The sequence below is a fragment of the Tachysurus fulvidraco genome, chromosome 14 (genome assembly GCF_022655615.1).
Source record: "Tachysurus fulvidraco isolate hzauxx_2018 chromosome 14, HZAU_PFXX_2.0, whole genome shotgun sequence".
Lineage (NCBI taxonomy): Eukaryota > Metazoa > Chordata > Actinopteri > Siluriformes > Bagridae > Tachysurus > Tachysurus fulvidraco.
In genome coordinates, this window is record NC_062531.1 from 4,089,566 (window position 1) to 4,105,755 (window position 16,190).

At 40.0% G+C, this 16,190-nt stretch overlaps 1 protein-coding gene across 1 annotated transcript in view; it reads left to right on the forward strand.

Moving 5' to 3' along the window:
* Positions 1–16,190, forward strand: part of grm6a (glutamate receptor, metabotropic 6a) — a 77,033-nt gene that overhangs the window by 44,186 nt on the left and 16,657 nt on the right. The window contains exons 5-9 of the mRNA XM_027151138.2: positions 2,191–2,345; positions 3,213–3,353; positions 5,435–5,635; positions 10,737–10,876; positions 12,890–13,513. Of these exons, the coding sequence (XP_027006939.2) occupies positions 2,191–2,345; positions 3,213–3,353; positions 5,435–5,635; positions 10,737–10,876; positions 12,890–13,513 (1,261 nt within the window). The remainder of the gene's footprint in view (positions 1–2,190; positions 2,346–3,212; positions 3,354–5,434; positions 5,636–10,736; positions 10,877–12,889; positions 13,514–16,190) is intronic.

Sequence of the window (16,190 nt, forward strand, 5' to 3'; positions counted from 1 at the left end):
TAGGTACTGAGACGCCGTCGTCTCGCCCGCGCTTCGTTGAAACCTTGACAACTCAACTGCCAAAGTAGCAAAGGATGAAAAGCCGTAAGTGGAGATACGGAGTAAAACATTTACCTTCAGCCATATTGTTGAGGAGTGACAGACTGCCAGTCTGTCTGTCAATGTATTCAGAGCTTTAGTCTTGAATTGAAGAAGGTCATCACTTCACAGTGCTGCCCAGCTGAGCCAGTGAGCAGAGTGTAAGAACGTTATCTGAATGTAAAGTCTAGTTCAAGGGAAAAAAGTTTAAGATTTAACTGCTGCCGTCTTTGAAAGTGTCTGGAGGGTGCATATTTCACCTTTTGAGATGAGATGGGATGCCCAGTGTGTGATCAATGGTTCTGTGGATGATATATACATTTAAAGCTGACTAAAAGTCAATATTATAAGATATAAAGATGCTCCTATGCATCGTATCATCATATGTTACAAAATGTTAGTTTTAAGAAGTTTAATGTTAGTTTTCTTTACTCTCACTGATAGAAATAGAGGCCACGCCTCCTTCTTTACAGGCAATGACAGAGGCCACACCTCCTTCTTTACTAAGACTGGTGGAAACAGACGCCAGGCATCCTTCTTTATAAGCACTATCAAAAACAGAGACCACGCCTCCTTCTTTATAAGTACTGACAAAAACAGAGACCACGCCTCCTTCTTCATAAGTACTGACAAAAACAGAGTCCACGCCTCCTTCTTTATAAGCACTGACAAAAACAGAGACCACGCCTCCTTCTTTATAAGCACTGACAAAAACAGAGACCACGCCTCCTTCTTTATAAGCACTGACAAAAACAGAGTCCACGCCTCCTTCTTTATAAGCACTGACAAAAACAGAGACCACGCCTCCTTCTTTATAAGCACTGACAAAAACAGAGACCACGCCTCCTTCTTTATAAGCACTGACAAAAACAGAGACCACGCCTCCTTCTTTATAAGCACTGACAAAAACAGAGACCACGCCTCCTTCATTACAGGCACAGATAGAAACAGAGGCCACACCTCCTTCTTTACTAGGACTGATGGAAACAGACTGACTAACTAAGACTGACAGAAACAGTTTGAAATCATTTTTGAAATAAAAAATAGTGATAAACAGGGAGCACATTCCACTGTAACGTTTTGAATCAGTGTCACTTTGTAGTAAATCTAGAGCAAGGTGCATTGATTTGAATCAGTGAAAGCTCTTCATATGCAGCCCTGTGCATGCCAGTGTTTGCTGATGAAGACTTTAGCCAGTGTGACATGCTGCTGACAGCCTTTCCACGACGTCGGCATGGACAGACGTGTGTGCTGAAGTCTCACACTCATTAAAGCTTGCACCACTAAACAAGCGCTGCGTGTTGACACGGTGAGAACCGGCACTCACTCTGCTACTGGAACAGAATTCAAATCAGATATAATTAGCGGCGATTCAGAGGGAATCGCTGTCTTCTGTACAGAGAAGTCAGAAGGCCAGTACCTGATTTGTTAACAAGCGCTTGTGGCTGCATCACAGTTCAGCTAGTTGTTCTGATGGAATCGATATGGCACTCATTAATGAGGCAGGACCTAGTGATGTGGCCCACTGGACTGGCTCTGTAATGGCTGTCCTTGTATCAGTTTCTAAGATGTATGGATTTTATTGTATTTTTGATATAAAAACTACATGGCTTCAAGTTCAATCCTGTAAATTATGTTAATAATCCATTTTAGGTTCTTCAGGGTTCTCTGGTTTTCTCCTACCTATTAAAAACCCAGCATTAAGTGTGCAGGATGTGCTAAATTGCTAGTTGTGTGTGTATGAATGAAAGAATGAATGAATGAATGAATGAATGAATGTATTATAAGCAATTCATATAATTTAGCCAAATATTTAAATTAAAGAAGACAAAACCTACGTTTAATACGTTTCTTCATAATGAGTGAAGGTAAAACACAGTTTATTCCCTCACTGCAAACCTGACTAAAAATATGCATAAATTATCAACAACAACAATAAATTCATTTACAGTTAATGTGACGTTGTTTCTCTATTTTTTTTTTTTTTGCCTGTAATGCAATGGAAATTAAAAGAAAGAGACCATAAAAAAAATTAAAACTAATAATGAAGATGCTGATAAATGCCTTTATCCTCTAGTTGTGTTTTTTGATTTTTTGCTCTCTTTGGTTTAGGCAGATACTAGAATCAGCTAAACGGGCGAACCTGACGGGCCACTTTAAGTTTGTGGGCTCAGACAGCTGGGGAGCAAAGAGCGCACCCATCCTGGACAACGAGGACGTGGCCGAGGGAGCCGTCACCATCCTGCCCAAAAGAGCCTCTGTGGAAGGTAAAGATCTGTCAGTATTCGTGGCATTCAACACATGCAGACTGACTAGGCTAAATGTATGATTTTCACCACTTACCTTACAATACACTGACACTGGAGACTCCTTTCGTTAGGTTAAATAAGCGTGTCCTCACAGCACGTGGCGTTCAAGTCCGCATAGATGTTGTTTCCATAGAAACAATACTAGCACAGTCATAGTTGTAGAAAATTAATCAACAACATTCTGACCATTCACTCTCTCACTCATTTTCGACCGCTTATCCAAACTACCTCGGGTCACGGGAAGCCTGTTCCTATCTCAGGTATAATCAGGCATCAAGGCAGGATACACCCTGGACGGAGTGCCAACCCATCACAGGGCACACACACACTCTCATTCACACACACACTCACACACTACGGACAATTTTCCAGAGATGCCAATCAACCTACCATGCATGTCTTTGGACCGGGGAGGAAAACAGAGTAGCCAGAGGAAACCCCCGAGGCACGGGGAGAACATGCAAACTCCACACACGCAAGGCGGAGGCGGGAATAGAACCCCGACCCTGGAGGTGTGAGGCGAACGTGCTAACCGCTAAGCCACCATGCCCCCCTTCTGACCATTCAAATAGTGTAAATATTCTCATTAAAGATGTGTTAACATCTAGCAGAAAAATGTCATAAAACATGCTAACTAGCCTAACTACAGCATCATGTTGAACCGCACATAAATCATAAAGAAAACTCACGATAACCTGAGGACGAGTATCAGGTCTGATCCGAGCCATTTCTGCCTTCTGTATCTTGTTTGCTAACCTGTTACACCGCTCAGTTTCAGCCGGGGTTTCAGGCAGCGCTGTTTCTCTGGGTATGTTTTATTGTCAGGGTTCGATCAGTACTTCATGTCTCGCTCTCTGGAGAACAACCGCAGAAATATCTGGTTTGCTGAGTTCTGGGAGGATGACTTCAAGTGCAAGCTCACACGGCCGGGCATCAAGCTCGACCCAGGGAAGAAGAAATGCACAGGTAAATCCAACTGTTTCTTTCTTTGTTTAAAGCATTTTAAATCTTTATTTTGTGGCGGCTAAGAGAACGCTACAGGAGTGAAACTGTGTATTACGTAAAGATCCTTCAAAAACACCATCTGGTGTATATAAATAGTGAAAGTGAAACAGTTCACAATACTTTGATATGTGATGTGATTTCATTTATTTGAGTAGACGGATACAGCTACTGCTGCTGAAAATATTAAAATAGGACCTGCCCTAAATTATGTAGACCCCTCCCCTGAATTATGTAAGTCCTGTCCTGAATTACATCATAATGCCCTCCTCTGAGTAACATAAGATCAGCCCCTGAATTAGTCAAGTTCTGCCCCTTAATTCTTTAAACACACCCCTGAATTACATAAAACCCGCCCCTGAAAAACATAAGACCCACTTTTGAATTTCAATTAATCCTGCCCTTGAAATAAGTAAACTCCACCTCTGAATTAGGTAAGGCCCTCCCCAAATGACACAAGCCCCACCCATAAATCACATAAATCCCAACCAGAATTATGGTAGCCCCTCCCCCAAATTATGTAAGACCCTCCCATGAGTTTTGTAATGTTTAAATCACATAAACTCCTTTCCTGAATCACATAAGCCTGAAATACACATGTCCCGCTTCGTAGGTTCAGACTTTCCCCAGAAAAACACTGACTTGTCAGGAATTTTTGCTGAGTCATGTGCAGATATAGTGTATAGTTATCAGGAATTTTTGCTGAGTCATGTGCAGATATAGTGTATAGTTATCAGGAATTTTTGCTGAGTCATGTGCAGATATAGTGTATAGTTATCAGGAATTTTTGACGAGTCATGTGAAGATATAGTGTATAGTTATCAGGAATTTTTGCTGAGTCATGTGCAGATATAGTCTTATAGTCTACTTATAGTCCAAGTTTACCAAACAAACACCTTACATGCCATTTATGCATGAATCATCATCGTCTCTTTTTATGGGTCTGACCGTAGAGCGCGGACTTATATAGTGCATCAGTGGAAATAATTACCTCAGGAGCATCATCAATACGGCTGATTTGGTCCTAAATAACTAAATATCTTTAGGAAATGTTTCTGTTCGGTTGCAATGAATCCGCTGAAGACTTTTTAGTCTTGATCATAAAGCACCTCTGTGGCTGCAGGACTGTAATCCAGCAGAGAGGAAGATAAACCTCTACCTGACACCACCTGTTTAATCAGCCGGGGTCGCTCCTCTGATGACTGATGTGTTGTACAGTATCGTGTTTATCTCCTGTCACATTTTGTGGATTAGACTGGAGATTGGACTCCAGGTGGCTGTGTTGTATTTATCTCAATTTTCATGTCAGAATTTGATGTCTTTAGAGGTGCTCCTTTTCTAGAGGATGAGGCTTGTTTATTAAACCAGATAACAGATTTATTCATAAAATCATACTCATTAAAATCCTGTTGGTTCGGGGAAAATTGTTGTATCAAATTTAAATCGATCTCTAATAAGCTTTTACATTTTAGTACTAAGTATAACCTCATTAAAGAGCTAAAGCTAACAACCATCTGAGGAAAGCTAATCAAACCTCACCAGTCGAGAAGGATTTCATGTTTTCGTGATCACAGGAAGTCAAAAACACACCAAATCCTGGAGGTACTGCTTTACTGTCTCTCACAGTCATTTTCCTCCCTGCAATTGTCTCATTTATGAGTTGCTAAAAGATAGAGAATCTACAGACAACAAAGGAGTTACTTTGGGTTTATGCTGTCTTTTTTTTTTCAAACTTTTGTTTGTTCTGTCAACTTTCCACGAATAAATGTGACATTTTTTTTGGCATATTGGGGCTGATTTATTTTTAATTATCCAAAACAAATCCTTACATAAAACAGCTTCATTGCTGAGCCTCTGTGATCGTTCAGAGCATGAGACAAGATGGAAGGAATAGTTTTGTCTCTGAGTGTAGACTGTGACAGCGTGACAGTGACTTCGACGGCCTTTAATTCTCTCGGATGCTTATTCGTTTGCGTCTCACCTTTTTGGTTGTCGTTCTTGATTTATACCTCCATCCCGTATTTGGCTCTCTCTGCTTCCCCCAGGTAAGGAACGGATCAGTCGCGACTCGCTGTACGAGCAGGAGGGGAAGGTGCAGTTTGTGATCGATGCTGTTTACGCCATGGCACACGCCTTACACAATATGCACCAGGACCTGTGTCCGGGGGCAACTGGACTCTGTGCTAAGATGGACCCTGTAGAGGGACGTTTACTGCTCAATTACATCCGTTCTGTCAACTTTAATGGTGAGTCCAGCTCAGGATTTCAGGCCAACACACACACACACACACACACACACACACACACACACACACACACACACACACACACTTACACACACAGCTTCACTTACGTTATTGAACTGCTAATGAGGCAGAATCACATTTGAGATTAAAGAACCTGTATTTCTTTTTCTGAGTAATAGATTTTTTAAAGAAATAACTCATTCTAGCATGTACAGTTATTTTTTTCTTTTCCCTGCTAATCTTTTTTTTTTAGTTCTTACTTTCAAAATCTCTTCACACAGTTAGTAAGGATAATGAACTGTGAAACTGCACAAACTGTCATCATTTTTAAATGTTTTGACACAAAATGCACTCACTGAAAACAGTTTTCTTAAAAATCCCTGCACTCTTTTGCACTCAAGCTCAGAAAATCAGCACAACGTTGTGTTTCTTGAGCCAAACAAACGAACAAAAAAGAGAGATCAAATCAACAAGACAAGACGAATTTGAAAATGAAGTTTCATCCATAAACAGTGAATTTCTTCCACACATCGAACGCACTACAGACCGTCGACGAGCCGAACTTCTTGTAACATCATGTCACTGAACGTGTCAGAAATAGTCAAAAATAAATGTGTCAAAAATTGTTATCGAACCGGAGATGAGTCTACTGATGATCTGCTAGACAACATGAGCTAGAAACTAAATAAAGCAGAAGAAAAAAATTGATATGTTTTTGTTGTATATCAAAGATGGTCAGAAGCATAACCAGGGTGCCTGTGATTTATCTATTTTTTAAAGTTATTATATTTATTATTTAGTCCTCATCTGCTGATTTGACCAGGAACAGGAAAATAGAATGGACTGTAATCAAGTAGAACTATAAATAATGTGGAAAATCTTGGTCCTAATGTGTTTCAGTTATAAACAAGTCTGTGAACAGTTCATTTTAATAGACTTTAATGTATCATTTTCACATATAGATATGTCCTTAGTTGAAGAAAGTGGTTATAAAGTTTGTAAGTGTGTTTGAGACGCCATGGTCTATATGGAAAGTGGCACTGTGGTGCAATGAGCAGCTTCCTGGTTCGATCACGAGCTCGGGTTACTGTCTACGCGTCTGTGAGTCCCGGTTTTCCTGGAAGAAAATCCACAGTATCCCTGACCAGGATACTGAGGAGAAATAAACGAATGGTGTGTAAATTGTGCAGAGATTATCTGCTCAATCTCGCTAACCACAAACTGTTATATCAGAGGCCAAAAATGAAGTTTCCTCCGTTTTTTGTCGTGTCCATGTTCGGTATTGAACGTTTTTGTCATGTCTCAGTCCACAGTGATCGTTAATGTGAAGCTCATATGAAAGTAGACACTCAGGACTTTCAGAATTTGTCGTGTATTTACGTAGACTGCTTGTTGCAATAAATCATAAAGAAAAGTTCCAAATAAGCCAAAAACGGAAAAATGTTTCTACCTTCAAAGTAAATGTTGATATCAAACCCTTTTCTTCTCTCTGAGATGCTCCAAGTGCTTATTTGTCTAAAAAGCATCTAAGATACAAAGATGTATCTTCAACCACTTTCATCACTTTTCATTGCCAAAAAAATGGAAATTCCTCCTGTTTGTGTTGTGTTCGGTATCGAACGTCTTTGTCATGTTTGACTCACACTGTGGTGGTTAATATGAAGCTCAGGACTATAAGAAGTTGTAGAAACTTTTTACCTACCTACTAGGACAATATATTCAAAGAAACCTTCCAAAGAATCTTTTTTTCTCACACAAATGTTCCTATCTTCAAAGTAAAGATAGTGATCAAACCCATTTCTGCTCTCTGAGTTGCCCCGAGTGTTTATCTTCAACCACTAAAATTCAGCATAAGGTTATCGACAGAGGGAAAAACACACGTCTCACACAGAAAGCCACCAGAATCCTGGATCGTTTTAGATCCGACTTACAGCCAGAAAATCACTCATTTGTTTATACTTATTAAAAATGTTCGATAATTCAATTTCCATTCTGTCCGCAGAAAGGAACGCCGGCTTACTGGTAAAAATGGTCTCTTATTAAATCTCGTGGCTGTAGACAGCAGCACTTCCTTCTCAGAAGATCACAGCGTTGGCTCGGCTGTAGGTCAACCGGGTTGTGTTGTGTTGTGTTGTGTTGTGTTGTGTTGTGTTGTGTATAGTTTAGACTTTCATAAGCGCCGCTCTGCCCTGCAGTACATTTTTACCTGAGTGACTTACACTGCTTAATATTTCGGCTGTTGAAGCTCTGCACTCCATTACCACATCATCTCTTTCTTTCTTTCTTTCTTTCTTTCTTTCTTTCTTTCTTTCTTTCTTTCTTTCTTTCTTTCTTTCTTTCTTTCTTTTCTTTTCTGCTTCTTTTTCCCTCCCTAATTTTGTCAGACTCGTCTCAGACCCCCCTAGCATTTATAAAATGTTATTTCTCCAGCCGTACTTGGCCCTGGATTTCTAAAGGAATTGTCCATTAAGGTTTTTTGACCGTAGGAAAAAGGAAACTCGCTCTCCTCGATCTCTTGTGACTGAAAGCCTTGAGCAACCAAACGAAGAGCATGCATTATTTCAGAAGAAGGGAAAAAAAAACATAAGGAGTCCCTATATTTATCCTAAGACTTCAAATGAGGCTTAAAGGAAACTGCTGTTCTTTCAGCGGTGACTGAAGCTGCTTAGCAAGACGATCGGGCACGACAAATCTTCACTGTCAAATGATCACAGAATGACTGATGTGAATGACAGTCAGTTCGGGTCAATCAACAAAGTTGTTTTATTTATTTATTTATTTATTTATTTATTTTTTACATGTAGTCAGCCCAGAATAGACTGTGTACTGTGTATGCAACATTTATCAGGTTAAAGTATGCATGAATGGATCCTCCATATACAGCAGCTGGTGTGCGAGAAAGAAGTGAGAGAAGCTGGAAAGCTCATTGGAGTTGGAGAGAAAGGAAATAGAAGGGACTCCCTCACATTTAACGCATCTTAACTTAATGCGACTGCGATGGAGGAGTGTGAACTTGTGGATTTGTGGGGAATCGTGTTTGCAGAGGAGGCAGTTAATTATGTGGTTCTGGAGGTGTATTTTAAAGGTCAAGTACGTGAAGTAAAAAAATCATGTTTGTGTTGTTATAGAAAGTGCAGCACCTGAACCGAGGCGGGACTAAAAGCTGAATTATATCAAACTCTCCAATCGGATTGGTTAGGAGGTGATGGTTCAGTTTTGACAGAAATAAAAGAGAGGTTTGCGGTTTCCATGGTAACATGACGATTTTTTTCTAGCTACTATAGCGTAAGTGATAACATGAACTATCTTCTTTACTTCTTTAGTGCATTAAATGTAACAGTAAAATGATAATAAAAGTATGAAATAAAATATTTATTCACAAAAAAATGATACATATAAAAAAAATAATGATTCATACAAATCTCTGCATCCAGACAGAGACTCAATCTGATCGGTCAGAAGCTGTTGATTCATTTCTGACTCAAGATGGAGAGGTTTGCTGTTTCCCTGGTAACAGGACAAGCTAGGATTTCGACATTGTTTTCATTTTAAATTCAGAACAGCGAGAGAACGAAGGACGTTAAACGTAGCTATAAAAGTGTGAAGTGTTGTTTGGAATAAATGGAGAACTCAAAGAGTTAAAACCTAATTATATCAAACTCTGGAATCTGATTGGTCAGAAGGTGTTGATTTATTTCTGACACGTTTTGGGTTAATGAATACAAATTTTAATCATTTGTAGAATGTGAAATCATAAAAAGTCTAGTACACATCAAACTGGTGTTATTAGAAACTTCATTGTGATAACAGCACCACATCACATCACATCGTCTTGCGGATTATTTTCTTACAGCGGTTCAGACAAGGTGGTTGGAGTAATGGTTAGTATGTTTGCCTCACACCTCTGAGGCTTCAGGTTTGCTTGTTCACACTGTGCTTTGGTTACTCTGGTTTCCTCCTCTAAGCCATGTGTAATAGACTGATCGGCATAGACCGAGATAGACCGTGGCACAGTTTAGGATAGAGAGAGGTGTCATCAATCTCGTTTATATAGCATATCGCTTTAAGTTAGCATGGTTAAAAAAACATTGTTGGAACGTATCTCGTACAGTGCAGTCGAGTGGAAGTTTGATACTGTCACAAATTGACACAGGCGAATGAGGATCCATGTGCAGTTACTATTTAATACGCAAAAACAGGAAACAAACAATGAACAAGCAGGCAAAACAGATCAGAACACTGAGCAGGACAGGGAACAGGAACAGAGACATAAACAGACAACATACTAAACACTAAACAACGACTCACAACCGGGAAGTGAACAAAACAGAGTACATATAGTGAATGAGAACCAATCACAAGACGGAGACAGACAAGGACTAAGACAAAACACCTGGGGAAGAGATTGAAAGCAATTAAATGTCCGTGGTAACAAATAGGTGGGCGGGGTCAACAATTAACATCAGGGAATCACAACAGACAGACACAAGGGAAAACACAGACAGACTCGTTACAGATACGATGCAACATTTGGATCACGTGCTTGAGCCAGAACGTCGTTGTTCAGCGTGATGTTTAGCAAACGCAGAAGAAGTCAAATCCATTTTATTCCTTACATAATCCAGTGTATTCAGATATAGCTCAGGCAGCCAAGGCTTCATTTGGTGGGGGCGGGGGGAGACGTCCGCTTGCAAATCTATTAGATTCATCTGTTTTGCTTTCCTAATTTATTATCTTGCTTCCTTTTTAATGAAAATGTTGACTTGATAAACACGAGTTATTTGCTGATTATTTATCACGAAATGTCAGACGACAGAGTGAAAATAACAGGACTTCATAAGCACAAGCTCATTGTTGTGAAATGTCAAACTATAAAGTATAAAACACGCACTTTATTAGATAACGCTGAGATGGATGTTTTTTCTATTTCGTATTCTTTTTTTATCTACAATTGCTTTTGTCACAGATGTCGCTGCAACCTGTTTTTCTCAGGGACTCTTGTTTCTGAGGATATGACACTTAGCTGCTTATCTGTGGAAAGGACATGAAATATGAATGATCTTTCGAATAGTTTTTTTTCTCTTTTGCTGTTGTGTCGCAGGCAGCGCCGGCACCAGCGTCCTTTTCAACGAGAACGGCGACGCTCCGGGTCGCTACGACATCTTTCAGTATCAGTTCAGCAACACAAGCAGCCCAGGATACAAAGTCATCGGCCAGTGGACGAACCACCTCCGAATTAACGTGGGTCAACTTCCTGTTTTATTGTAATAACAATAATAGTTTTGAAATTACTCTGCTCCACCTTCAACTCCAAAAACATAACCCTACCTCTCCTGAATTATCTAGAAATGATCATCTTACGCATCCTATTTCTGTGTCTTTATGTATGCGGGTCTGATCAGGAGGTCAGAGCATTACAATGCATCACACATACACACTGTATGAGGTACCGCAGCATGAAAAAAAAAATAATAAAATCCTCAGCCAGACCTATAATTAATGAGCCACAGGCAGTCGTGACAAGGGGAAATGTTGAGAGGAGTCTCGAATTATACTTTATAATTCATAGGTAGTGCGTGTGATAATGTATGACATTAAGAACGTTCGAATCGTGCTATAATTCTTTAAATTAACAGTATTCAAATCAGAAAAGGCAAACAGAGTGTTAATCATGTTGGTACAGGATTACACGACTAAGAGATTGATGCGAGCGCAAGATTAGACATGATAGTCAGAAAAAGGAAGGATGTGATAAATACCACCAAACGAAATAAAATTCATTGACTGGGGCAAGTGGCAGCTCTCTGGTTAAAATGCTGATTAGAAGGTTGTGAGTTTAAATCCCAGGACCATCCAGCTTTTACTGCTGGGCCCCTGAGCAAGGCCCCTTATATGCTCAGCTATGTAAAGCTCTTGTCCTTGAGTTCTTGTGTTATGGGAAGTGAAGTCCAGGGCAGCCATGTTTGTAGTCCACATGTTTGTGTTTTGGGAAACAGAGCTCTGTGAAGTTGCCCTGTCCTTGAAAAGAAGAGATTTAACAATTTAGAATGACTAATATTTACAATATGATGAGAGTGATGTGACCTGGTTTCATTTAACTGATACAACAGTGTTCAGTAATGAACGATACACTTGTGGTGAAGATGATGATGATGATGATGATGATGATGATGATGATGATGATGATGATGATGATGATGATGATGATGATGAAACACTAATTATTGTGCTGTTTTAAGAGAAGAACCAATGATGGCACGGTGCATGGTTACCTGGTTACCTGGTCACCTTGACGTTTATTATTTTCCTGTAACACCACTTCCTGAAGTTTTTTATTCCTCATAGAGGTTTACTAAAGAATGAAAGCAATATATGCCAAAATAGTGGTGAAGCTGGTGAGGGAAAGACTAGAAAGTAAGTGGAAATGTTCCATAACTATAGCTATAAAGTTGAAAAGTTGGTCTTTACTGAATAAAGAAAAGTTCTTAGAGGAATAACACTTGATGTTACTTGTAAATAATCATCTCTGATTATTATTTATTGATTTTTGTGTTATAACATGTTATTATTGTGTTACAACATAAGTTATTTTTGTTTTATGACATAATTTATTATTGTGTTATAAATATTACAGCACCAAGTACTGCTTATTCTACATATATCCTAAACTATGGGGTCCCTCAAGGATCAGTTCTAGGACCTCTGCTTTTCTCAATATATGTGCTTCCATTAGGAAACATCATTAGAAAGGACGTAATTAGTTTCCATTGTTATGCTGACGATACCCAGTTATATATCTCATCGAAACCAGATGAAATATCTAAGTTGTCTAGGTTACCCAAGTGCATTAAATATATAAACGATTGGATGACTGAGAAGCTAGTTCATGCATTCATGACCTCTAGACTGGAGGTCCCTATAGTGTCACCCATATGAGGATGATTCCACCCATTGAGTCTGGTTCCTCTCAAGGTTTCTTCCTTTACCATCCAAGGGAGTTTTTCCTCCCCACAGTCACCTGAGTCACCTTAGACTTGCTCATTGGGGATAAACACAAACACATTTAAATATATTTGATATTACTATTGATTTTTTTGTATTATATTAATCTTTATATTAACTTTTTTGTTTTAATATTTCATGGTTATGTTCTGTAAAGATGCTTTGAGACAATATCCATTGTTAAAAACGTATAGAAATAAATTTGAATTTGAAATAAATATTAATTAAAAGTGATTATATGTTAATTCTCAGGTGGAGGAGATGCAGTGGTCGGGAGGAGAACATTATATCCCTCCGTCCGTGTGCAGCTTTCCGTGTCAGCCAGGCGAGAGGAAGAAGATGGTGAAAGGCGTACCATGCTGCTGGCACTGCGAGCTCTGCGACGGCTACCAGTACCAGGTGGGCGAGTTAGCGTGCGAAATGTGTCCTTTCGAAATGAGGCCCACGGTGAACCACACCTTCTGCGTACCCACACCCATCATCAAGCTTGACTGGCACTCGCCCTGGGCGGTCGTACCCATGTTCCTGGCCATCCTGGGCATCGCTGCCACTCTGTCCGTAGTGATCATCTTCGTTCGCTTTAATGACACGCCCATCGTGCGGGCTTCAGGACGCGAGCTGAGCTACGTGCTGCTCACAGGGATTTTCCTGATCTACCTCATCACCTTTCTGATGATCGCCGAGCCGAACACAGGGGTGTGCGCTTTACGTAGGCTCCTGCTCGGCCTTGGGATGTGCATCACCTACTCGGCCATGCTGACCAAAACCAATCGCATCTACCGCATCTTTGAACAGGGCAAGAAGTCAGTGACGCCGCCGAAGTTCATCAGCCCGACATCGCAGCTTGTCATTACCTTCATCCTCGTCTCATTCCAGGTAAGACAAAACCGACCGCTGATCTCAGGAAAGAAAAAACAAGAATAAATCCTGAAGGTATAGATAGGGTTGGCATCTTAGAGTTGTTACTTCCAGAAGTGCTTCTCAGGTATATCATATACCTGATATATCAGACATAAAGCTCTCATTTCATGATTAATGATGAGACAAATCTGATCATTAATCAGATATCAGTGAAAATGCTTCTGTTTGGCATCTGTTTTTTATTGCAAATCATATTACCGACTGTTTTTATTGTGTCCCTGTTCAGTATTTGACGTCTTTGTTATGTCTCACTCCACTGTGGCGGTTAATATGAAGCTCGTATGAAAGTAAACACTCAGGACTTGTAGAATTTGTAGGGTTTTCGTTTTTACCTACCTACTAGGACAATATAGTCAAAGAAAATAAAAAAAAATATTTTTTTTCCACACAAATGTTTCTCAGGAAATGTTGATATCAAACCCATTTCTGTTCTCAGAGACACCCTGAGTGCTTGTTCATAATCATGTAAAATCGGAAAGTGTTTATCTACAACCACTAAAATTCAGTGTAAGGTTATCAACAGAGGGAAAAACACAGTCCAATGAATCCTGACTCATTTTAGATTAGACTTACAGCCAGGACATCATTCATTTGTTTACACTGATTGAAAATGTCTGATGAAGCGATTTAGATTCTGCTGACAGAATGAAACAGTAGAATCTTAAAAATATTTACATATAAAAATAAAAAATAAAAAAATATTTAAATATTTACATAAAGTTTTCAGCATCCGGTACGTCCCCTGTTTGTGTTCATTCTCTCAAGCCGGCACAGAGTCCACGAGTTTGTGTGAAACCTGATGGTCCGTGGTGATGAAATCCACTGGTGTGTTGTGTAAAGATTTGCTTCAGTGGACGGGATTAGACGTGAGGAAGATTTGACCTTTTGTACAGACAGACAGACAGACAGACAGACAGACAGACAGACAGACAGACAGACAGACAGACAGATAGATAGATAGATAGATAGATAGATAGATAGATAGATAGATAGATAGATAGATAGATAGAAAAAGGGAGAGGGGATAGAGAGAGAAACAGATAGATAGATTTTTTCCAACACTTTCTGAAGATCTTTGTATGACATAAGGCTCACTCCAGTCCTACCAGGTGTAATAAAACCCTGGTGTTCAGTTAACAGTGAATGCTGATATTCGTGTCATGTGTACGGCTGTGACCAAATCCCTGCATCATGAATTTATTTAACAGCACACTAACGAACGGAGTGGCACAGCGGTTGCACTTTACAGCTCCAGGGTCTTTGTTTCGATCCTGAGCTCCTGGGGCTGAAGACTGAACAGTAAAATAGCGTTCACTGAAGATGATGCAATGAATTATGACATTGTGACATAGAACATAAATCGAGGCTTTCAGGATAATAGGCTATTTAATCAGGCAGAGAGATTGCGTTCTTTGGTTTATTTGTGTGTGTTTTTTTTAATGTGCTCTAATTGAAGCGACGCGATCCGCATCATCACCGCCGTTAAAAGTCCATCATTTGTTTACGTTATTCAGATTGACTCGTGGAGTGAAATGGAAGTGTATCTGTTTCTTGAAATGGATGTGAGGCCGAAACCTAGAACATGATCATGTACAGTATGAATGCTGTACACTAAGTTTAGTCAGAACCAGAGCATGGGCTTCATGATAAATAGGATAATGTGAAAGCTGTCATGCAAACCAGGAAGTGCAGTGCGGTACCGAACCCCGAGACCCCGCACTTATTCAGGAAGTAAAGTAACCTTCGTGTGTTTTAACTGCTGACGGCATTACACATGTAACATGAGTGCATACACATGTAACATGAGTGTCAGGGGCACACTGTGGGATACAGGAGGAGTGAGACGCCATACTGTGTACTCAGTAAAAGCTCCAAAATAATGAAACATATGGTGTCTTCTCCATGAGCGCTTGTGAGGATATAAGATGAACACAAATGCACAGAGGGCCAGTGGAATCAAGTGAATAGATAGATAGACAGACATACATACAGACATACAGACAGACAGACAGACAGACAGACATACAGACAGACAGACAGACAGACAGACAGACAGACAGATAAATAGGGAAAGGGAGAGACAGGGTAGGTAGACAGAAAGACAGACAGACAGACAGACAGACAGACAGACAGACAGACAGACAGACAGACAGACAGACAGACAGAGAAATAGAGAAATAGGTAGATGGAGAAATAGAGAAATGGGGAAAGATAGAGAGAGGGTAGACAGACAGACAGACAGACAGACAGACAGACAGACAGACAGACAGACAGATAAATAGGGAAAGGGAGAGACAAGGTAGGTAGACAGAAAGACAGACAGACAGACCGACAGACAGACAGACAGACAGACAGACAGACAGAGAAATAGAGAAATAGGTAGATGGAGAAATAGAGAAATGGGGAAAGATAGAGAGAGGGTAGACAGACAGACAGACAGACAGAAAGAGAAATAGAGAAATAGATAGATAGAGAAATAGAGAAATGGGGAAAGATAGAGACAGGGTAGACAGACAGACAGACAGACAGACAGACAGACAGACAGACAGACAGACAGACAGACAGACAGACAGAGAAATAGATAGATAGAGAAATAGAGAAATGGGGAAAGATAGAGACAGGGTAGACAGAC